Genomic DNA, 25,755 nt, shown 5'->3' with positions numbered 1-25,755 from the left:
TGTTGACCAATGATGTTGACAGAATGCTGTCTGTCAAATTAATTTAATTCCAATAATGTGTATATACAACTCAATGTAATATGAACAAAACGAATATGAACATATTCGCTGGTAAAGGTGAAGGGGAGTAGCTTGAAGATGTCATGTTTCAAAATCACTTGACATCACCCAACGTTCCTCTGGAGGCAAAACGTCCTCTTATAGCAGCGGTTCTCAATTCCAGTCCTCGCGCCCCACTGCTCTGCATATTTTGCACGTTTTTCTGTTAACACACCTGATTCAGATAATCAGCTCGTTAGAAATGAACTCCGTGCATGAACTGTGTTCTAATTGTTCATTGCTCCCTACTCTCTGAGCAGGGGAAATCTGTTGAAGTTTACCTCACATCGAAACATTCATTCACTGATTTGTGCTGTGCAGTGTCTTTAAACATGGACAACTGTGACATCATATACCTCTGTAAATAAATACAATTTAAATTCACGTCTTGCACACTTCAATGCACTTTGATTGGAACATATAGCTACGTTCACTTCGAACTGGAATCATGGCTGAATATCCTGTGATGTCCACTTCGCAGGGCACTTATGTTCGAATAGAACAAATGTCTGAAGCTCTAAGAGAAACGGTCAAAATGTGCAGAGCAGTGGGGCTCGAGGACTGCAATTGAGAACCGCTGTCTTATAGGCTTCGGTTATGCTCTAGTGTTGTTGTGAAGGTAGGGGCGGAGCATAGAGACTATGCTGTTTCTCGTTTGTTACTCTAGAGTAGACCAATTCACTTTATTGAGGCATACTACCCCCATCTGGTATGGAATGTGGAGTATGACTTGATTTTTTTGCCAGATATGACAGATGGCACCTTTAAGCCATCTGTATTTTATCAGATGTATTAACCAGTGCTGGATTGCTATTGTATTAAAAACCCATTTGTAAGATTAAAAATACATTTACTTTTCCTTTCGGGGACAAAATGCTTGGCACTGCTGTATCTTTCAAAATATCGAAAAAAAATAGTATGTTTAGAATAATTCACCAAACCATCAGTTGTGAAAGGTGAAGAACAAAGGAAAATTTTCAACCGCTCAGGCATGTCATTAAAAATAAACTTCAGCCATGTATTTGGGGGTGCATGTTTCTTTACATCCAGTGACAGAACAAAACAAATTTTGCAGTAAGGCTGTTGGATGAAGAATAAGACCGTCAAACTCACATATGAGTTACAGACCATAATTTGCAATATCATGTTGTCATCCTTTAGATTGAGAGGAAATGTGGTTCTCAAAGGACTTATTGACAGGAAATGACATTCTGCTAAAATCATTTGGGTCTATTTCCAGATGCTGTTGTACTGTGACTATATTTGGTAGCTAATGAAATCCACTGTGTTGTCAGATTTATGTCCAATATGGCGTAATTTGACCTGCCGATTTAAGAAAAGACAACATTTGAGGGTTTTAGACGTTTAGGGTGATCAAAAGATCCACAGATGTTTTGGTCTGGTGTTTTTCTTTTTTTTTCACTGCTGAAAGAAGCGAGCACGCACAAGAATGGTCAGTTTGTCACTGGCACAAATCAAACTCTTCTGAGGTTTCAGAAAAAGTACTATAATTTGATGCCGAAAGCACAGCTGGACTGCAGGAATTTTTCCTCAGGCCGAGTTTGAGAGTCTGCAGCAGAACGCAGACACTACATCTTGATTCCATCTTTAACATCTCACACACACCATAACACAGAGAGAGAAATGTCTTTTAAAGGGCAACACAAAGTCTCTGCCTCATTTTAAGTTTTTTTTTTTTTTCATTCTGTCTAATTCCCGTACGGTGTAAACCGTGTGGCTGGCTCTGTTTGTAATGGGATAGTGGGTTATTACTTAATGAATCCTACACAAAATATAGTGTCCTCCACTATTTTAAAACCTACTACTAATAATAGTAATTATTATTGTACAATTGAAACTTCACACCGCATACAAATGGCATAAAATTATCATTTTGGAAATCTAGCTAAAGCATTATTTTGTCTCTTTTAAATCAATCTCTTGTATTAATGTATTTTAGAACTTTTGAATGACAAACTTGTATTTTTGAATGTACACAAAAGTAAACATCAGTAACATTATTTGAAAGTCTACACGAGTTGTACAAAAGCCAACTGGCCGTTCTGCTCTTTTGTTGGTTCCGCTGAAGATTTAAAAATAACATGAGATTTGATAAACACTGACTGAATTCTTGGTAAGCTATTCCTATTCCAGTAACACTTTAGAATAGGTAACACTTGTTAACTATTAACTATGACATTTCTCTCAATAAATTCTTAATTTGATGCCTATTAATAGTTAAGGTAGATTAGGGATGTAGAATAAGGTCAAGTAGAATAAGGCATTAATATGTTAGCACAAATACATGGCTAATATTATAGTAATATCTATGTTAATAAGCAACTAATAGGTGTTACCTATTAGTTACCTAAAGTGTTACCGCTATTCCTTTAAGGATCAGTGAAACGGCAGAAATATTTCTGTTCTGCACTGATCACTCCACAGCCACAAAGCACAACATAAACACCATTAAATGCCTTTCACTCAGAGATTATTGACTCTCACACATCCAGATGCCCTGTGACAGCCCTGATACTCCTCCAAATTATGCTGACAGACTTTGAGTGCAGGCTGACAAAGATTTTATGGCTGCATGTGTGCATGTTAAGAAATCTTACTCTGTGTGTGTAAAGTTGCACTGATATAGAAGCCATCCTAATAAATCAGCTCCAAGCTGTCATTACATATAAACAGTGGTTGAAGGAACGTAAACCCCACCATGTTTACCTCCAGTATCACTGTATATATCTGAGATGGAGCAGTGTGTCAGTTTAGGCTGACCCAGGATCAGCTACTCTAACAAAATCCAAAGCGTTTAAGAGAAATGGCAGGAAAAGCATCAGACAAGATAAAGCCATCAGCGATCCGTTCATCAAACTAACACCTCCCCGCTAATGGAAACCTCAAGAGCTGTTTTAGACAAATAGTTTATGGAGGTGAAACTTAAATGTTTTTATGACCAAATATGTTTCACGCCACATCGATCAGCTTAAGCGTCCACCATGATTTAGATTCGAGGGTCTTAAGAGAGGAATCAGGTGTCTGGATAAGGCCGGCAATCAGCAAAAGAAAACAACTCAAGTCCAAACGGAGCCAGACACACAAGGGAATCTGAGTGGATTTATGATGTGCTTAATCAGTTTTCCAAAAGCTTTCAAACAAGTTGAAGAGCTTCAATATTTGTGAGAGAACTTGGCATAAGCAAGCTCATCTCTGCCATTGAACTACAACAGCCACTGATGACGAGAGAACTGGCCAATTTTTAAATACTTTTTTTGAATTATTATTATTGTATTGTGAAAGCAGGAAGAAACAGCTGTGTTCGAAAGCCAGCAAAATGTGGTGCGCACACACATCCTGTTTATTGTGCCTGGGTTGGTTTTTCTATGCATTTTGACGTCGACCACCCAAGAAGACTTGATTATTGAACCTCAAAACCTCTGCACAAAACCCAACCAAAACAAGTAAACCTGTTTGTTTGTTTTTCTCCATTGTCATTGGCTTCTGAGTTGCATTAAACTATGACCTTGTCTAAACCACAATGATCCCTATATAGTACAAAGTAAACTTTTTATTTTCAGAGATATTATAAACTTATTTCCAATTAAATCATCAAAATGTAACTTTTGTTGATAATTGTTTGAATACCAAATCAGCATATTATAATAAAAATAAAAAACATTTTATTTTATATAACAATATTAATATTTCAGCATGAGTGCCTGCATCCAGATGTGCTGGTATAGCTCTGCTGCATTTGTGACCAAGAGAGACTGTTTGAAAGCACTTCAAAGCATTGCAACAGTAAGCATATAGGAATCCCTGAGGGAAGCACTTCTGTATAGCGTAGAGCATGCGCTCCGCTTGCTGGATTAAGAAGGATCGCTTTACACGTCATGGCGAACACACTAATCCACCCGCACAAATTTAAGACCTGTCAGAGTCAGCTAATGCGAATGACTGTCACCGGCCTGTTAGTTTTCTAGTTAGCTTTTTGATGTTTTCATCCTTTAAAATTTTGGTGTCAGCAAATGATAGTCAGGTGTGCTACTCATATATGTAATGAAGTGAGTCAACATCAGTAAACAGTGTTTTTGGGTAATGAGTTATTGTAAAAAAGAGCCTATTGTGAGGATCTACGAGAAGAGGGAAATGCTAGTGAAAAAACACAATTCTAAAAGTTTTGGGGGTTTGTTCTCTGTTGATGACTGTAGATTACAATTTGTTTTTAATGAGCAGTCCACTTTAATCGATTGAATTCCTGTCATTCACAAAGCTGAACACATCCCCAATCGCCCGTATGCTAATTTCCATTCAATCAGTGTAACACATTTTATTCATAAATTAGCATTGAAATTATGAAGTAACTGTTTAAAGAGTTTTAAGAGTTCTTGTTAGATTTTGCTTAACATGATGGATGTCTGAGAAGGGTAGTAAGACACATTAGTCCATTGCATTGTTCTCTCAGGTGTATATACTAGAAAAAGTGAATCCTTCTCCTGTATGAGAATGTGAAAGGTGATAAGCTGTGCCGTTTGTCTTAAATGTTCTCATTTCAATTGTGTGCTTTACTTTTTAACATTAGTCTACCCTCCATACACCATAATTACCAGGCAAATATTAAAAAGGAATACCTGATAAGTACTAAAAAAATCATACCCTTAACTCTGTCTTTTTGAGTATAACGCCAAAGCTTTTAGCATTTGCATTTGGCAATTATCTGCCATTCTTCTCCTCACCTCTGAAGCTCTGTCAGGTTGGATGGGGATTGGCAGACATTTTCAGGCTTCTTTAGAAATGTTCGATTGAGTTGGGTTCTGGCCACCCAAGGACTTTCAGAGAGTTGCCCATTTTGTTGTGTGCTTAGGGTTTTTGTCTTGTTTGAAGGTAAATCTTCTGTCCAGTGTGATGTTCTAAATGCTGTGGACTAGGTTTTCATTAAAGCCAGCTCAATATTTTGGTGCATTTGAGCTCTGATTCCACTTTAAGTCCATCAGTCTCCACTGCATGATGCTGCTACCATCACTTTACTAACAGGATGATACTGTGCTGGTGATGAGCAGTGCCTGGTTTCCTCCATATAAGTGTTGTCACTGTACCAAATTTCAGTATTTGGTACCGATACCAGTGGAAATCCACGGTTCTCTGTACCAATTTCGGTACCAAAGCAAAACACAAAAATATGCTAATAAAAAAAGCACACTTTATATCACTAAAAATAAAACCAATGCCATTCTTTATACTTATTTACAATTGTTTAAAGTTTTTCTACAAGTAAAATAATTATGAAAAACGGTAAACAAGTTTCACCCAAATTTAATTTGTCTTTTAATTAATGAAATGTACAAAAAAAAAATTTGGTAAATAAAGGGGATTTGCTATTAAAATTAAAACATGTAAGGAATATTGTGATTTATTTAAAATTGTATACATTTTTTAACAGTATTAGCAGTATCACATACATTTTACTAAATAATAGTAATATTTCTAGCCCAATACTGGTCCATATGGAGATTTGATTAATTTATGCCAACTTTTACCGTATTTTCCACACTATAAGGCACACCTAAGATATAAAACATATACTTTCAATTCAAACATAATGATAAACAAACGTTAAATATAAAAATACTGTATTTAAAACAACTAATTCATATATATAGTCGGACGCAAATGTCATATCGCGTCTCCTGTGACAAATTTCTCGCTTCTCCGCATGGAAGTTATCAGTCTAAATGTTCTGCAAAATCAGTCAATGGTGAAAATCAATGGTAGATTTAATTTGAAGTCCAGCAGTTTAACACTAATATTGGATATAAACGAACACGTTTAATATAACTTTATATATTTAAGTTTATATATTTGGAGTATTCAAGTTCAGTTGAACTGATGCATCAGTAATACAGCGCTCCGGACCGCGTGCCCCATGACGAGACCAACGCACCGCCACAGAAACAAAAATGAGATGCATTCTAACATAACTGTGGCATTAAACTCAGTTAGTGAGGGCTCGTTTAAAATATTGCACATATATAGGCTGATCAGATTACTTGTTAAAGTGCAATGAAATACCTTATATCGGCAGACGATGTACGTCTGTTTGTGGATGAAGACTTTGTAACAGCCAAAACTATGTATTTTGCATGCATCACATTATAGTGCAGTATGCATGAAAATAATAACAAGCGGCAGAGCGAACTTATCATAGTGGTTCTCACGTAGTCCTTCTACGTCATCACCACATAGTGAGTGTTATAAGTTAAAGTGATCAGTCTTTAAGAGAAGGACTATGTGAGAACCACTATGGATGATAAGTTCGCTCTGCCGCCTTGTTATTTTGTCTTTACTTTATTTGTAACGCCAAGAAAGAGTTAATCTCTCATGTATGAGAAGAACGCTTTCCGTGTACCAGCCATTAAATGTGTAGGACACCAACTTCTCATTTTCTATCCCTTTCATTTCATGGATTTAATGAGTTATCCGAGTCAAAGCATTACAACTTATTCTCTCTAATTCTCTTTTGCGCGCGCGGTTTGTGTGTGTGAGAAATGCGTTGCTGAAGTGAAATAGTTGGTCAGTTTGATAGCCGAATTATAATATGCTGCCTAATAAAAATAATAATAGTTGTCGTTGTTATTATTATTATTAATAGATTAATAGGAGAATGAGCCTAATATTGTCTTGACTATCGACAGAGAAATCTGCTTATGTCTATCTCTGACTATCGTCGATTCATGATTCTATCGTCTATCGGCACAACCCTAGTGCATTGAGTTTCAAAATCTGTAAAAAATGTTGTTGTGCGACTTTGGTAAGTGTTCCGCTTGGTTGACTGTTGGACCATTTCCTGCCGGGAGAAGCGTCTCTACAATCACCATTCAACTGAAGGCAACAACGATAGCACAAGACAAGAAGATTGAACACTTTCAAGGAGAAAATATGATACATTTTAATATGGACGGTCATGGAATTTGCTAGTTTAATTTTCATGACTGGATTTTTAGATTCCGTCCGTGATTTCTGCTGCACGTAAATCATAGCACTGTTTGCGCCAAGAACCGGGTTGACCGGGTACTCGGTACCACCGGTACTTAAAGAAACCTGGTAAACTTTTTTACTTTCACTTTTTTTGGTACCGACTTGGTACTGAAGTACCGGGTCTTTTGACAACACTACTTAATATATAATGTGGCTCATGAAACCAAAAAATCTTGTTTCTCACAAGGCGCGTTTCCATTACACTTCAAATTGTGCAAATTGAAATTGGGAATTGTAAATGCATGAATTTAGCAAAAACTCGCAAATATTGCAAACGTTTTTACATTCGCATGAGGTAGTTTTTCAGGCAATGCGAAAAATGAATAATTTGTAAAACTGCAATGTTTTTTTTTCACATTTACAGGTCAAATGGCGTATGTAAAAAGTCATAATCATTCAATATACTGTAACCTCCAAGAAACACTTCATATGTGGCCGCTCTCCAGTATAAGGGGCTTTCCCTACCATTACTGCTTAAACAATTTACGTCTGCGGTGCAGTGTGGCTCTTATACGGCCACTGAAGCTGATTGCGGCCACTCTAGTCAATGCTTGTTTATTCCTTACGTGGTAAAGTTGTGGCCTAATGGTTAGAATGTTGGACTCGTGATCAAATGGTTGAAAGGAATTATAGGTGGGAAGAGTGAATGTACAGCGCACTCTTCACCCTTGGTTTTTGCGCAAATCTGTAATGTAAACTCGCCTACAGTCTTAAGAGTCCTTTTCTTTTTTTGCAAATTCATTCACCGATGAGAGGATTGAGTCTGGCCACACCATCAAGAAGCCCAGATCAGTGGAGTATTGCAATAATGTGTGTCCTTCTGTAGGTTTATCCTTTGTCCACATATGATCATGAAGCTCAACTAGAGTGACCATCGGCTTCTTGGTCACCATTCCAACCAAAGCCCTTCCTCATCGATTGTTTAGTTTGGCCAGGAGGCCAGCTCAAAGAAGAGCCCTGGTTGTACAAATGTAATTGTAATAAGGAGATAATGGAGGCTACATGTTTTGTGAGACTTTAAAGCAGTTTAGCATAAGGCAGCAATGTAAAGTGTGATCCAAAAAGCATATGATGCACAATTTTATTGCAACATTTGTGTACAGTTAAAGCATATAAAAATACAGTGTGAAATAATCAGAAAAACATTGAAGTGTAATTTCTGTGTAATGATGAAATAAGAGTTTTTACAGTATGAGCTGTAATTATTTCTGAAAAGATTTTTGAACATATTTTATGAGGAGTAACCGGTTTCCCCCACAGGTATAATAAGAACGGAGTGGACCTGAATCGCAATTTTCCGGACGTGTTTGAGAGTACTACAGATCGGGAAAGGGAGAAGGAGGTCAGGGCCGTGATGGACTGGCTAAAGACAGAAAGCTTTGTTCTTTCGGCCAATCTCCACGGAGGAGCAGTGGTGGCCAGCTATCCCTACGACAACAGCAACGGAGGTCGGTTGCCAATGTAGCCATATCTGTTTTATTGTTTTTTGTTTTTTTTACTTGATAGAGGTTCATGTTAACAGTATAAAGCTTACTGTATCATTTTTTTAAATGAAAACTGCAAGTCCTCTAAATTTTTCAATAGAATGAAAATGTTAATGAAATGTTGTATACAATGCTTGATTTCTGTATGGTTTATAGATTTTCAGCAAGTAAACCATCTGTAAATGTAACTTACATTTTTGCATAGTTTGGTTCTCTAAAAAGTATATTTAAAATTTATTTTTATGTTTTTTTTATATATATATATTCGTTAGTTGTATAATAGACCTTATGTAGCTCTGCCCCTTTTCAGCACTGTGCTTGCCTTCTGTTTACAGTTTATTTTTCTGCGTCATGAAGGTGAGGTTGTAGTGAGATTTGACATCTGCTTTGAACATTACAATGGTCATGATATTGTGAACTGTACATTAAGAAATTCTACTTGATCATCTTTAACAGCGATACTATAAAGCTACCACAAAAACAAAATTTGAAAGAGTATTGTAAAGATGATTGTGTTTCTCTGGTGCATAAGGTCTGTGTATGATTAATAAAGGGCTGATGCATGGAATATGAATATTTGTTGTCAGCAGTCACATTTAAACGGTCTTAATTTATTTGTAAATTGTGTACCTTTGACAAACTGTATTTTATTTATCGATTTATTAAGTTATAATTTTTGCCTTTAATATACTATGCTTTACAGGATTGAAGGCATGAATCAATATTGGGAGGTTTTGAAAGCTACATGCATTTATGGTAATGAACATGCAGTAACAATTTGTGGGGCAGGCAGACCAGTGTTTTCTGTCGTAACACATTATAGACGGATATAGTGTTTTAAAAATAATGAAGTTATGTCTTGGAAAATTTTGAAAACAACTGTCTTAATGATGAATGGCATTACTGTAGGAGTTATTTTGAGTCCAGCCACGTGTAACAGTATGTCATTGACTTTGTTTCAGGAAGCGAGCTGCAAGGAGGCCTCAGCATCTCCCCTGATGATGACGTGTTTGTGCACCTGGCACAGACCTACTCCTACAGCCACAGCGACATGCACAATGAAAACAGCTGTTCCGACTTGCAGGACTTCTCCCAGGGCATCACTAACGGATATCACTGGTATCCTCTACCAGGTAAAAGGGTTGTAAGCATCAGTTTAATAATTGTTTGTGACCGTTTGCCTGCAAACATAACAAATATTTTGATGTTGTAATTGTAATTACATTTTGGAATATGATTGTAAAATAAAAAAATATAATTAATTTAATGACACTTGAGATGCTGAGGATTATGTGTTGCTGTTTGTATCAATTATCAGTTACATACTCGTGTGTGTGTGTGTGTGTGTGTGTGGTTCTCTTAGGGGGAATGCAAGACTATAACTATGTGTGGGCACAATGTTTCGAGCTTACACTAGAAATCTCTTGCTGCAAGTATCCTCCAGAGGCGCAGCTTCCCGGCCTATGGGCGGCCAACAAACCCGCACTACTGGCTTACATGCAGCAAGTACACCTTGGTAGGCAGACAAAACACATCTCTACTCACAAGCGCACATGTGATGTTTTCTAATTGTATATAATGGAATTAGGGCTGTGACGGTGGCTGATTTTTACCACCGCGGTAGTAATGGACCAACAACCGCCGGTGGCGCGGTGTTTGAGAAAAAAAAAAAATATATATATATATAATTTTTTTCCAGTTTAACGTATTCAAATCATTTTACGTAGGGGCGGGGATGGCCACCCACTCACAACTGCTGCTTCTGTCACTTTTTCTCAAGACAAGAAGTAAATTTATTCAGTCACAGAATGACTAAACAGGAGACGTTTCAGACACGCGCTCCACTTCACTTTATTATCAGGTGCAAGTTAAGCCATCGTGGACGGTCCTGTGCTCAAAGGCGGCGCATAAACTATGTGCAAGCAGTGTCGTGGTCAGTTAATTCATGGAATTACCAAAAAAGGTGATTAAAGCTGACTTAAACTGTGCATGCATGTAATATATTTTATATATATTATATACAGGATATATTTATATGTATGCACGTCTAGAAATCAGCCCATCTCACTCATCTAACACATCCTATTTAACTCGTCAGTTAGTGTTTATTTGAGCACTTCTGTCAGTGAACGCCGCCTGCAAAACACTAAAATAAATATCAAAGAAATAATTCAGTTAAACAAGAAAGTAGCCTAAATACCTCCTATCTAACGGACGCGAGCGACGCAGCGCGACAAAATACTCATTATAATCAGTGATGCTACACTGGATGCAGCACAACATGACATGATAAATTCCCGTCCGGTCTGTGAGGTACTGACACAGAATTCAAATGTCCTGTATAGACACTAGACAGACTAAACCTGTCGCAACGCGGTTGTGTTGCGTCCGGTTTACTTTTCCGCCACCAAGCAAGCTCAATAACTTAGGCCGGCGACACACTGGATGCGTGGCGCAAGCGTCTCAGCCGCGTGGCGTGGCGTGTTTTTAATTCGGCTCCCATGTTAACAGGTTAGAGCTTGCAGACTGCCTGCGTGAGACGCGCGTCTCAAAACGTGTGCATGCTAGAAATAGAACCGACGCCTATCTTTCACGGGACACGCGTGCGTGTTGGAAGCGTTTCCGGGCAAAATATAATAGGAAAATATGTTTATATGTCATTTTGTACACAAATACATATTAATTCATGACATTTTGATGTTTGAAAGTCTATAGGTTGACATAAATTCAGATATAAATGTAATTAAAAAAAAAAAATAATAATTATCGATTTTCAAATATTGCACCTGTCAAACATAGTATATTTTGCCGTCAAAACTGTTGACGGTGTCCATTATCAGTAGGCGTAGTTGTAGGTGTGTAAAAAAAAGTTGATATTGTTGTCATGAAGACAAGATCCTGGTCTGTCGGCGGCCTCCCTCTATGTCACCTACAGCAGCAGCAGCGCGCCAGCGCCGCGTCAGTCACGCTTCTGGTGTGAAAAGACACAGAAAACGCCACGCTCCTGGGACGCAGCAGACATGCCACGCTCACGCCACGCAGCCAGTGTGTCACCGGCCTAACTCTTCATCTGAACGCGCTCTCTTTGAAATAGGAATCGTTGCCATATTTCTTGTTACCATCGTTTATTCATCGCTGTCTCGTTTGTATTTGGCCAGTTTGGAGAAAGCCTCACCAAACCTGACCAGCCAGCGTTTGCGATCACGAGAACTTGTGCAAACGCCGATGGGTGACATGAATGCAGATGACTCCAGATCGGTGAGGTGGTATTTGCTTTCCCAACAAGATCCATCGCCCAACACTAAATTAATTTGCTGAATGCATAAACTGTATTTTCCTGCGCTCAAATCTGCATATCTAAAGGAATGTTTGAGGTAATTTGTTAATTACCATAGACATAGAATTTGCAACTATTACAGTTATTACACTTATATACAAAACTTTGTATTATGCTTGCTATAGAGTTTGTGACGTCGCGTGCACTACCGCCGGTGGCAGTAGACAACCGCGGTAGCAACCGACCACCGCGGTGACGCGGTTGTTACGGCAACCGTCACAGCCCTAAATGGAATATTACCATAGTGTGTGTGTGTGTGTGTGTGTATGTGTATATATACACACTGAAAGGAAGAGATAAAACATAAAAAATTAATAAAATGAAACAATTGAATTAACACATTTCTGCAATTAAAATTAAAACAATGGTGGAAAATATGTTAACACTTTAGTATAGGGACTCATTTTCACTATTAACTATTTGCTTATTAGCATGACTGTTATTAACATATTGGCTGTTTAATAGTACTTAAAAAGCACATATTCTGCATGAGTATAATCCCTAAACTTAACAAGTCCATTACTATTAATAAGCAGCTGATTAAAATGTTCTTGAGGCAAAAGTCATAACTTTTTTGTTAAAGTACAGTAGTCTGTCTTGATTTGATTCTCTAAATTATACCTTATATAAATGTATTATCCAAAATTTGTGACACTGCTACATTGTAAATGCCATAAAGGCTGGAACCTGTGTGTTTTGTATTGCATAAATCATAGGACACTATGAGGAACCAAACAAGTTGAGAAAACGTAAAAAAAAAAAAAAACGCTCATTCTGCTGTTTGAAACTGTGCAAAGCGGTATTTCTTACCATATTTTTTCAATGTTTAGTCTTAATTGTAAAACGCTGGTTATTAGTGTATACGGTTTACTGCACTTGGATATATTTTTTTATTTTCCTGTAGCTGCTAATGAATGGAAGTCAGGTCCATTTACTGAAAACAGTTTACTTCCAGACTGCAAAATAAGTTGGTTAAATTAGGGCGGATGGATTGTGGCACAATAAGCATTTACTGTTACAGTCAGGACATCTCACAGCTGACTCACAGGGACAAAAGCACTGTCCACACCCAATGTTGACACAACAGTCTCTATAATCCATCCGCAAGCAAACAGCGGGATCGGAAGCCAATACGCTGCACCACACCTTTTAAACAACAGGGCAAAAAAGATGTTAACAAACTGGAGCAGTCAGAGTGTTGTAATACCTCCCAGAGATCACTAAATTGTTTACAGTCAAGTAGTGGTTGACCCGCTTTTAAGATGGGCCGTGCACCTTTCAGCCAGCATTTGAGGTCATGCAGGTGTATGTGAAACATTATAGGAAAGGAAGAGAACAAATTTTCCATTTGACAAACCTAATTGTTTCTGTTTACTTGCATGATGTGATATTAGGTGGCTGTTTAGAGAAAAGATGCCACAACAAATAAAAGTACCTTTGTTATGAAAAGCTCAGTCAAAGATTCATTTATTTTGCATTGATTGTGATTTAATTTTTTTATTTATTTTTTGCACAGGGGTGAAAGGAGTAGTGATGGACTCATACGGGAAGCCTGTCCAAAACGCTGTAGTGGAAATAGCAGAGAGAAGAAACATTTGTCCATTCAGGACGGATCGTAACGGGGAATACTACAGACTGCTGCTGCCCGGAAACTACACCATCAAAGTAAGATCAGGCTTCTAATAAAGAAATTTTTATAACTGCTCAAAGCATTGAGTAATCAGTTTCAACAGTGTGATTTACTTGTCTTTTTTAACAACAGTATCACAAAACGACTGTATACTTAGGAAAAGAGTTATTGGTAATTGGCCTTGTTGAACCGTAAGCATTGGCAACCTTCTCTGAGCACCTCAGATGACATGAGTGGGCTGTTTTCACGTCCTTCCGTCCGGGAAATAGTGTTGTCAAAAGACCCGGTACTTCGGTACTTAAAAAATTTAAATGTGACGGTACCAGGTTTCTTTAAGTACCGGTAGTACCGAGGTCCCGTTCAAACCCAGTTCAGCGCTATGATTTCCGCGAAGCAGAAAACGAGGACGGAATCTCAAAATCCAGTCATGAAAATGAAACTTACATTTTAATATGGACAGTCATGGAATTTGTCAAAGTTAGCATAAATTGATCAAATCAAATCTCCATATGGACCAGTATCTGTAAATGTTAAGCCGCAAAAGTTGTTTGAAATATGAATCCGTGTTCTGCTCTCTGTCTCTGTGTGAATTAATGAATGACAGAGACGTGCGGGTTTGTTTACTACATAGACTGAAGCGCATGACGCTTGCATTAATTTCAGCATCTGAGCTTCAGTGTTCTCTCTCCATCAAGTGATCTGAACTTTTCAGTTCATCTCAATGGACGCACAGCGCACCTGTATTTGATGCTCTGTAAACTCTTTGTGAAGGCGCACGACTCACCGTCGCTTTACTGATAGCGCTGTTTCTCACACATGCAAAGAGAGAGAGAGCGATAGTCTTACCACGCTGAATCGACACGCTATATGTAAACTATTCTTTGTTGTCTTCTCCTGTCAGAATAATGGAGTTCATTTAGAATTATTCATATTCATTTTCGAACAAGCAGAAGATATACCGGTTTCTCCGGTAGTGGGTGGAGCTAATGAGCAAATGGCAATTTAATTGGCTGCCGCTGATTTAGTACCGTCCCTGTTTTGATTTCAGCAAATCAGTTTGACCGAACGCAGACAACGTGATTAATATTCATGAGCCCAGCAGCTCATCAATTCATAGTGCATTGTATATACATTAGTATGATAGTAGAATTAGTAGTAGTATTATCTTTTAAAAATAATTAATATGATCTATTACTATTTTTTTTACAGAAACCCTCAATGACCAAAAATATCTTAAGCATCACCACCAGCCTTAAGTTCAGTTAAAATGATAAATATGCATTCATTAGGCCTAAAATTAAATTTTAACATAAAGGCATTGTGCTAGAAATATTACTATTATTTAGTAAAATGTATGTGATTACTGCTACTACTGTTGAAAAAATTTATAAAACTTTATTTTTTTTAAAGAAATAAATCACAATATTTCTTCCATGTTTTAATTTTAATAGCAAATCCCCTTTATTTACCAAAAATAAAATGTGTTTAAATTTAATAAATTAAAAGACAAATTAAATTTGGGTGAAACTTGTTTACTGTTTTTCATAATTATATAACTTGTAGAAAAACTTTAAACACGATTGTGAATAAGTATAAAGAATGGCATTGGTTTTATTTTTAGTGCTAAAAACTTTTTTTTTAATTAGCATATTTTTGTGTTTTGCTTTGGTACCGAAATTGGTACCGAGAACCGTGGATTTTCACTGGTATCGGTACCGAATACTGAAATTTTGGTACCGTGACAACACTACCGGGAAATGTGATTCATTGAGAAGAAATGAATTGTGTTTGTGTAAATTTGGGGCCAAAGGCTTCATTACCTGAGACTAAATAAGAGTTTTAGATTGTAAAAGTGATTATCAATTAAAAGGAACCTAAGAAATATGTAGAGTAAGGCATGGATAAAGCAATAGAAATATTAATGTAAAGTAGTAGTGAGAATGTATGTGTAAGAAGATTGTATTAATTTTCATCATCCAGGTGGGTAGAAAGGAGTTACACTTAATTGAAAATATTTCTATGAGTATTTTTACTTTTACTGTTATTTTTGTGTAGTAGGGATGGGACGGTATGAAAATTTAATATCACGATTATAGTGACTAAAATTATCACGATTATCAATATTATCACGGTTTTGTTGAAACGAGATGAAAGTGTTCAAAAATAGTTGATGCTCACACTGAAAACATTTCAGCAAGTTTTATATTTAATAATCAACAAACAACTAATAAAACAAGCAACTCTATGCACTTAATTTAAAGAAAGATTAAATTATGTGGCATTTCCTTCCTTACAATGAAAAGTGTAGAAGCATAGAAAAGTCACTGACTTTCGCCATTCCTTCTCGAAAAAAAACAAAAAAAACATTGTGCGCTGCGCTTGCGTCAGACTGTTGCTGGCTGGACATGATTTAATAGTGAGTTATTAAAACCGCGATAATCAAACACTGTTTTAATGATAATTCATTTTTAAATGATATTACTAACCTTCAGCACATTTTATCACGGTTATCAATAAAACCGGTTATCGTCCCATCCCTATTGTGTAGCATCAGTTATTTCACACGCACAAGGATGTACTGTATTCTGTGACACAAGTTTATTGTTAATGTTAGTTTATGAGTAATGCAATCAAAGTATTTGGGTAAATATGCGTTGAGTGTTAAAGAGAGGTCAGTGATACTTTAAATGGGAGCCTTATCTGTGTTTTTAGGATGAGAAAACGGAGAACCGTAAAAGTACACATTATGAGAAAGTTGTTGAGGGTTGTTTAATGGTGTGAAAAGGTTTTTTTTTTTTTCAACATGGCATTTCTAAACGTTATACTTTATTTAGGAAGTTTGGAGTGGTTGTAATGCAAATAGAAACAATGGTGTATCCCTTTTTCTTGATGACAGCCTTAAGTCGTTTGTGGTAATTTGAGGTTGATGTCTCCAGAGTACTTGCAGTCTATTCTTCCTTAGCAAATCTGTAAAGTTACTCCAGATTTGTCGATGTCCTGGCATGTACTGTGGTCTTCAGTGAGCTTCACTGTGGGAACGGTGTTGTTTGGGTTGAGAGCCTCTCCCTTCTTTCTGCAAACATTGGCATCATCTCTATGGGTAAAGAGCTGTAGTTTTGTCCCATCTGAACAAAGGACAAGTTTCCAGGATGCATAATATTTCCCAGGTTGTCCTTTAAACTTAAGTGTAGTTTGGAGGTGTCTCTTCTTCAGAAGTGTTTTTTTTTTTCTTGGTCTGCAACCTTACTGTCCAATGTTGTGTGGGCTTCTACTGACCATCTTTGTTCTGAGACATCAGTCCCAGACTTGGCTAAATGATTGACTAGTGTCTTGGCCAGTAACGTGCGGTGAAATCTTGTCATGGGTAGGCTGTGACCTATCAATGTGTGGAATATATGTTCATATATTCATTCAGTTAATTTAGCAACCCAAGTTCATATCAGGCATCATCAGATCGCTGCCTGCATTCAGCAAAGTCAGTCATGTGAGGCTAATGCACAATCAAATATAATGATCAAATTAATGGACACATCTATCTTATGACTTATACAACAAACAAATGTTTTGTGCGGGACACAGAGAAGGAGGCGGCGCGGCAGCCTAGTCACTCCATCAAAATGCGCAAACGCGCACAGACAGCCACGGCGCACACACACACTTTTGGTCTGGTGACGGCGCACCAGGCTACAGTCAGAAAACATTGCGTCAGCAGTACAGCTTTAAAGGACAAAAACAGCTTATTCGCTCCTACAAACTGCTAGGCGCACACACCGACACGCAAGTATACTAGATGCTAGTATTTGGGAAGCGCGCGGATTGAGTGAGAGCGAGTAGATCACGTGACATGAAGCAAGCTCGGTCTCTGCCTCAATGTTGATAATTCAAGACAGCATGAGAACCGACTGCGCATGCGCAAATCTACATAAACTACGTTCTATGGACCAAAGAGGCACCGCTCACCTCTGCCTCAATGGCCATGGCTTTTGAATTACCTGCATGAAACAACGGTTTTTAGGAGCAAACAATGGCAAAATGAGTATATATATTATGTGTATTCCTGAAAATTGTTGTTACAAAAAATAATATTTGGAATAAAATTAATGCAATTAATAATGTGGTGAATTAATAAAGCTCTTGGAATTAATAAATGTAATGTCAACATTTCCTTTGGTGAGGCACTGCCTACCCTGACCGCACGTCCCTGGTCTTGGCAGTCATTCTTGGGTCTTTAGAAAGTTCTCACAAGTTTTCTAGTTTTTAGGAATTTATAGCTTCCTGCCACTGTTGTCTGCTGAGTGGGTCTCTTAAAAAATCCCTTGATAATACTTGTCACAGCAGTTCTGGACACTTGAAAATGCTTTAAATGTGTATATGCTTGTCCTTTTGTGAGCACATTAACAAATCTTTTTGTCAAGTCTAAACTAACATTGTTTCTGCCATTATGACTACATATTGTTTTACTAGTTGTTTTGCAAGATCACCGTGCAATTTAAAGGTTTAGAATTAAACAGGTTAATTAGGCAAGTTTGACTAGTTAGGCAAGTCATTGGATAACATTGGTCTGTTGCGTAGCCAATGAAATGGACAATTTCTTGAGGGGGCTAATAATATTGACCTTAGCGCACGTCAGATCCATATATATTTGGACACTGACACAATTTTCCTAAATTTGGCTCCTTAAACCACCTGAATAGAATTAAAATGAAACCATCAAGATGAAATTGAAGGGCAGACTATAAGCTTTAATTTAATAAAGATAGATGAGCTTAATTCCATAGCTGAGAATATATCTATATATATATATATATCTATATCTATCTATCTATCTATATATATATCTATATCTATATTGTCATGGCTTTGCCTGGCTCCTCCTGCCTGTGTGCTGCGACTGTCTCTTACAGGTGAGCTGGGCACAGGTGTCTGGAGTTGTGCTAATTAGTTCCTGGTCTGGGCCTTTAAAGACGCTGTAGATGAGACCGGAAAGGGGGGACTGCCGCTGTTCCATTTCTCCCGCACCAACTAGGATTTTGTTCTGCTTATTCACTGTACCTCACTATACTGATTGCTTACACTTTTATTTTTAAAGCCATCTTCATTACTGACTGTATCAAATTTATTTTGTTAAATTCTATTGATTTCATAAATCTAGAATCTATTGCTATTCCGTGTGTGGTCTTTCCCTACTCTGTTGCTTGCTTTGAGCCAGGCATGTAATAATATCTCTCTCTTTCTCTCTCTCTATATATATATATATATATATATATATCCATCTCTCTATATATATTTTTATCTCTCTCTCTCTCTATATATATATATATATATATATATATATATAAGTGCTGTCAACGTTAATGCATTCGATTAATTTTTGTTAATAATTCGATTAACGTGTCAAAATATTTAACGCAATTAACGCAGCATCCGTATTTTCTGCCATCCGTTGGCTAGCTTTACATTATATGATCACTCTCTTATTCATTTAAATGCTTTTAAACATTTCAAGCGCGGCAAGACAAAAGAGAATGCGCTGTCTGTGAATGCCCTTATGTGACACACACACACATACACACACACACACAATGCATAAACAGGGCGCCAGAATCCAGTTCTCTTAAGCGCTTGAACTAACAATAAACATCCCAAAGTGCCAGTTTTGTCGATTATCCTCATAAGAGCAATCTTAAATGATTCATATAAAGTCTAAAATGAACAAAAAGAGTTGTGAGAGAATGAGGCGAGATCCGCGTGTCTGTCTGCTCTTAAAGGGACAGCAGCCAATAAAGCTTCCTGTCAGTAAAGTTAAAGAACAAAGGGAACAGAGAAAATGACTCGCTGCTCTTGACTAAATAACTTTTGTAGCTTTAATAAGGATTAACTATTTAATTTATAGTTTATGCAGTGCAGACTGCATATAACTTTATTAAATTTCTGTTTATTTCCTAACTGTTAAGACAGGAAGGGCAGGAGTAAACATGACATTTATTATGGGTTTATGTTAGCATTGTTTTAAGTTTACTTAAATTAAAAACTGTTATATTTTTGAAGCCTAATAATAAATGTAAAAAAAAAAAATCAGTAGCTGTATTAATATCAGTAATACTGGCCTTCATTCATAAAAAGATGCCATTTAAACAAGTATTTAAAATATACTGTCTTTGTTGTTTCTACATTAAAAACGTACAAAAACATTTTTTATTGCGATTAATCACAGAAAAAATGTGTGATTAATCTAGTTAGATATCTATCTATACATCTAGATCTAGCTAGATCTCAATATCTAGATCTCTATATCTAGATCAAAATATCTAGAACTCTGTATCTAGATCAAAATATCTAGAACTCTGTATCTAGATCAAAATATCTAGAACTCTATATCTAGATCTCTATATCTAGATCAAAATATCTAGATCAAAATATCTAGATCAAAATATCTAGATCATAATATCTAGATCATAATATCTAGATCATAATATCTAGATCAAAATATCTAGAACTCTATATCTAGATCAAAATATCTAGATCAAAATATCTAGAACTCTATATCTAGAACTCTATATCTAGATCAAAATATCTAGATCAAAATATCTAGATCAAAATATCTAGATCTCTATATCTAGATCATAATATCTAGAACTCTATATCTAGATCATAATATCTAGAACTCTATATCTAGATCAAAATATCTAGATCAAAATATCTAGATCAATATCTAGATCATAATATCTAGAACTCTATATCTAGATCATAATATCTAGATCAAAATATCTAGAACTCTATATCTAGATCAAAATATCTAGATCAAAATATCTAGATCTCTATATCTAGAACTCTATATCTAGATCAAAATATCTAGAACTCTATATCTAGATCAAAATATCTAGATCAAAATATCTAGATCTCTATATCTAGAACTCTATATCTAGATTAAAATATCTAGATCAAAATATCTAGAACTCTATTTCTAGATCAAAATATCTAGAACTCTATTTCTAGATCAAAATATCTAGAACTCTATTTCTAGATCAAAATATCTAGAACTCTATTTCTAGATCAAAATATCTAGAACTCTATTTCTAGATCAAAATATCTAGAACTCTATTTCTAGATCAAAATATCTAGAACTCTATTTCTAGATCAAAATATCTAGAACTCTAGATCTAGATCAAAATATCTAGAACTCTAGATCTAGATCAAAATATCTAGATCAAAATATCTAGATATTATAGATAGAGATCTAGATATTATATCTAGATACAGAGGTCTAGATAGATATAGAGATATATACCTCATTCCTGATGTCTTAACCAATTGATGTGTTTGTTACTACATACCTCTTGTAAAATTCAAGTCAATCAGATCATTGCACACTGTGATGAGTCTCCATGTGTTTACACTGTCTGGTGGCCATTTTGAAAGACCTGGAACGTTTCTTGTCTGGCCAAGTCTACTCTGGTCTTGTTTGCACATTGTGGTGAACCCTCCTGCGACGTAGTCGCTTGATTGAAGACCTTGACCGTGACATGTCTATCTGCTGGAGAGTGTTGTTCACAGGGCTGGATGTTGTGAAAGGATGCTGTGATCATCCAGGACTTTGTTGCTGCCATCTGTGAGTGGGATTTGTTTTTCAAGTCTTGTTTCACCTGCATGGAGAGGTGTTCAGAGCGCATGATGTGGATTCACAGCAACAATTACACACAGTATAACATAGCTGTAATTCCTGCATGTTTTGGTCAGCAGCTAAAATAAACATTGTGCGTGGGGGTCAAAGACTTGAGTTTGATGCCGTATCATACAATAACGTTAGTTTAATTCCTACAACTGAAGCAGAAGGTGACCTTGTGTTAAAAGAAATCAAAGGTACCCTGTTGTATATGGATGTTTTTATTAATTGATATCAAGTGTGTTAATGCAGTTGTAGCATAAGAAATGGATTTGTTAAGGTGTTTGCACATGGACATGAAGGGTAGGTAATAGCGAAAATGGCATATATGGTTCAGGGAGTGTATTCCTTGACTAATTCAATGTTACTATATCCATTCCACTTTCAAAACAGAGACCTATTCTTTTGTTCTTATCCTTACTATTATTTATCTCCCTATAAATTACATAAATCATTTAAAAGTATAACATTCCATAATCTATTTTGTCTCTGCTACCTGTTATTCAGGGTGCACTTTAATTGCATGTTCAGGTGTTTGTGATGAGGTATGTATGCCAATATGTAATTTAATGAAACCTACAATTTCTTGCAATTACATAGTCATAACTCACCAAAAACAATATAAAGGAAAACCATACATTTCAAAACTTTATAGGGTTAGTTCACCCAAAAATCATAATTCTGTCATTAATAACTCACCCTCAAATCGTTCCAAACTCGTAAGACCTCCGTTCATCTTCAGAACACAGTGTAAGATGTTTTAGATTCAGTCCGAGAGCTCTCAGTCCCTCCATTGAAACTGATGTTTTTCTTACCTTTCTGGACATGGACAGTATACCGTACACACAAAGTAGTCCATGTGACATCAGAGGGTCAGTTAGAATTTGTTGAAGCATCGAAAATACATTGTGGTCCAAAAATAGCAAAAACTATGACTTTATTCAGCATTGTCTTGCCTTCCGTGTCTGTTGTGAGCGCGTTCACTGCAGTGTATGATTATCCAGTTCGCGAACAAATCATTCGTAAAAAAGTTAACAGCTTAAGTCATTTGTGGATTAATGCGTATTGGAGACGCAAACAGTTTCAAACGATTCAGTTCAATTTGGTGAACTGGTTCAAGAAGATCCGGTTACATTGAATGATTCGTTCGTGAACCGGATATACACTGCAGTGAACGTGCTCACAACAGACACAGAAGAGAAGATAATGCTGAATAAAGTCATAGTTTTTGCTATTTTTGGACCAAAATGTATTTTCGATGCTTCAACAAATTCTAACTGACCCTCTGATGTCACATGGACTACTTTGATGATGTTTTTATTACTTTTCTGGACATGGACAGTATACCATACACACTTTCAATGGAGGGACTGAGAGCTCTTGGACTAAATCTAAAACATCTTAAACTGTGTTCTGAAGATAAACGGAGGTCTCACAGGTTTGGACCGACATGAGGGTGAGTTATTAATGACATAATTTAGATTTTTGGGTGAACTAACCCTTTAAGGCGGGCGTACACTGGGCGAATGCTGATGGTTGGAAGATAGTATGTCCACGCACATCACGAGTGAGTTTATCTGAAAATCGTACGGACGAGGTGATATACGACACGATTTTACAACCTGCCAATTTCCGAAGCAATCACACGAAGTTGATAGGCTAGTTCGACTTGAAGCAGCGCTGCTTCAAGTCGAACGCACCTAATCTAACTGCTCTCCCTCTCTCATAACTGCATATAAAGTATTGATACGAGCCGTGACTGTTTCCTACACATACAGGCTCTTTTTCAGCACCAGGACGTCTGGTCACCCTAGTGTTTGTCATCTATAATGACATATTACAACATATTATAACGTAAACCTGGTTTATGAAGACACTTCCTGTGCCCTCGTAAACCAAATGGCTTTTAAAAAAAATAAAAAAATAAAAATAAATTGGTGTTTAAAATTTTATAATGCAAAAAATGGTGTGCACATCCCAAACATCCAAATAGGACGCAGGTGCAAGACAAGAGAATAATATAAACATTGTGCCTGATGAAAACCTGAAGGTCGAAACGTTGCTTGATTAAATTCTTCTGGAGCAGTAGTTTTCAGTGTGCAGACTTCACTTCTTTATTTATTTTTTTTGTTAAAATTTTAAACATGCATTTTTCTGTGAGGTATGTATGGGGATAGAATATACAGTTTATAAAGTATAGAAAACCGTAACATCCATGGAGAGTCCCCGTAAACTACATATGCGTGTGTGTGAGAGAGAGAGAATTAAAAAGCATGGTACACGCTGCTAGAAACATCATACAGTGTTTGCTGTTCCTGCCAGAGTTCAGTGAGTTTATCCTCTTGGTCAATAGTCCGCCATGGCACTGCCGTCTACGTCTTTCTTCTTCTGTGGTTTTCCTAGTTCGTGATTGGTCAACTTCAGGTAGATCAACAAATCAGCTCGTTCAACCGCACACGTCACGAATTCAAACCAATAGCTCACAAACTTTTTAGACATGTTTAAAAATGATCAGGAGGTCGGGAAGTGCTTGTAATTCCTCGTACATGATACGAGCCGCGACCATATGAACACACGATTTCCACACGATTAAATAAAATAAAAATCAATCGAATGCGAACTCGTACAGCAGCAAAAATCGCACCGTGTATGTCCGCCTTTACCAAAAACAGTGCATAGCACATTAAACAATGCCTAATACAAACAAAAATACATGGGGACACTTGCTGCCGCCAATCTGGTCAAAATATAACTTCTCTTCTTTTTACAAAAATTGTATTACTCATGCAATATAGACTGATGAATAGTGCACATTTACACCTTAAACATTTCTTTTTCATTTAGACACTGAATAACAGCTTCATTTGCTTTTGTTTCCTATCTTCAGGTGACAAACCCAGGACACAAAACCCTCACCCAGACAGTTCAAGTGCCATATGGTCCTAGTGCATTCTCTGCACTCACACAAAACTTTCTCCTGCAAAACAGTGACTACAGCTCAACAGCAACACAACTGCCCCAGTCCTGCACCACCCCAGATCCGGGAATCCAGGAGAGCGACAGTGCCACCCTGCTGCCCAGTGTGTTCACTACACTTACCTTATTCCTCCTCCAAAGACTGCTGATGCTGTCCTGAAGGAGTACAGACTCTGAAACATTAAGGACAAACTCATTTATGCTTTTATTGCACATTTTTCCTACCTTTTGTAAAAGAGATTGTGACAACATATCTACAATTGTCAAAACTGTCTACACACATGCAGCAGGTCAAGAATATCCACAAGCCGCTGTAGTCATTATACTTTTTAGGACCAACATACAAATCCTTGACCAAAACCCTCAACCACTTGACATTTAGTTTTAAACTAGCCTTGTTTGATTTAGTCTCATTTAAAATGCTTATCAATAGTGGAAAACAAACTCAAGAAGAGTATCAAAGTTGAAGGCTGTGTATATGAAGAAATATAGCACACATACATTTTTATTGTTGGACCAAGTTTCTAGTCTTGACCGTTTTCTTTGCAGTTATTGTTTAAAAATTTGCAGATTGTGTCAAGCTAATAACTTCATTTCTACATTGACAGTCTTTTTGCAAGCCAAATGAAAACCAGTGCTCTTTCTACCTCACATTAAAGACTGACAGTCCCTTCAATAAACATGTCAAACACCAAGATCTGCTGTCTTTTTTCCACAAGTCCCCTGCAGTATGTGTTCTGTTTTTTTTAAGCACACAATTTTTTTTGCCTACACTAACCACAGACGTTTTTAACTAGCTTGGCCCCTACCACCCTTAAAAACAGTGACTACAACTATTTAAAGTGTTCCCTTTCCAGTCCAAACTAAAGTTGTTCCGATTCCGATACTAGTATCGGAAATATCCCCGATACCACAACAAATTCTGGCATCGGCAAGTACATGAACCCATAGACCGATCCGATACCATTTTCTTAAACGACCTAGTTATGACCGCTAGCTTTGCCTAACCGCTGCACAGTTCTTCTTCGCTGCTCAGAATGCATTGAAAACACAGGAAGTTGCCACAAGCAACCCCTGTTAAGAGCAGCGAAGAAGAAACGAAAACGCGTTAGCAGCACTGATCCATATATGACATGATCGCTCATCGCGTTCTAAACTGCCAACAGACAGTGAAGCCGCTTCTATATTATTATTAGCAGTATGTCCGCTGTTTAGCAGTATTTCAGACTGGACCAACCAGACAGTAAAACGGCGACTAGGGATGCCACAAGTACTGGCACTTTCCTTACCAAGTCGGTGCTGAAAATGTAAAAATGTGATGATACCAGCGTCTCTGTAGCACCGGTAGAAAGTTCGAGTATATTCGTTACCCGCAGCTGCGTTCAGTCACTTCTGTGGTAGTCTAAGCGCAGGGTTCCAGACTGTAGCTGAATATATATACTAGTGTCTGTGAATATTAAACTGCAAAATACTATTTAAATATTACTCCTGCAAATTCTATATCTCTGTGGGTGACGGGCGCAGATGT

The 25,755-nt window shown here is 37.0% G+C and overlaps 1 protein-coding gene across 2 annotated transcripts in view; it reads left to right on the top strand.

Annotated features, from left to right (window-relative positions):
* The window catches only part of LOC132105892 (carboxypeptidase M-like), a 51,739-nt gene extending 26,817 nt beyond the window's left edge, over positions 1 to 24,922 (top strand). Inside the window, exons 5-9 of one of the 2 annotated variants that reach the window (XM_059511372.1) lie at positions 8,398 to 8,585; positions 9,584 to 9,754; positions 9,985 to 10,137; positions 13,475 to 13,623; positions 24,139 to 24,922. In XM_059511372.1, coding sequence (XP_059367355.1) covers positions 8,398 to 8,585; positions 9,584 to 9,754; positions 9,985 to 10,137; positions 13,475 to 13,623; positions 24,139 to 24,387 — 910 coding nt within the window. In that variant the 3' untranslated portion in view covers positions 24,388 to 24,922. Of the gene's footprint in view, positions 1 to 8,397; positions 8,586 to 9,583; positions 9,755 to 9,984; positions 10,138 to 13,474; positions 13,624 to 18,492; positions 18,680 to 24,138 lie in introns of those variants that run through there. The other variant, XM_059511374.1, reaches the window with a different exon arrangement.
* Positions 24,923 to 25,755: the final 833 nt, after the last annotated feature.

Source organism: Carassius carassius, chromosome 26 (genome assembly GCF_963082965.1).
Source record: "Carassius carassius chromosome 26, fCarCar2.1, whole genome shotgun sequence".
Classification (NCBI taxonomy): Eukaryota; Metazoa; Chordata; class Actinopteri; order Cypriniformes; family Cyprinidae; genus Carassius; species Carassius carassius.
The sequence above is the reverse complement of the archived record's forward strand: the minus strand, read 5'-3'. Positions and strand labels throughout refer to the sequence as shown.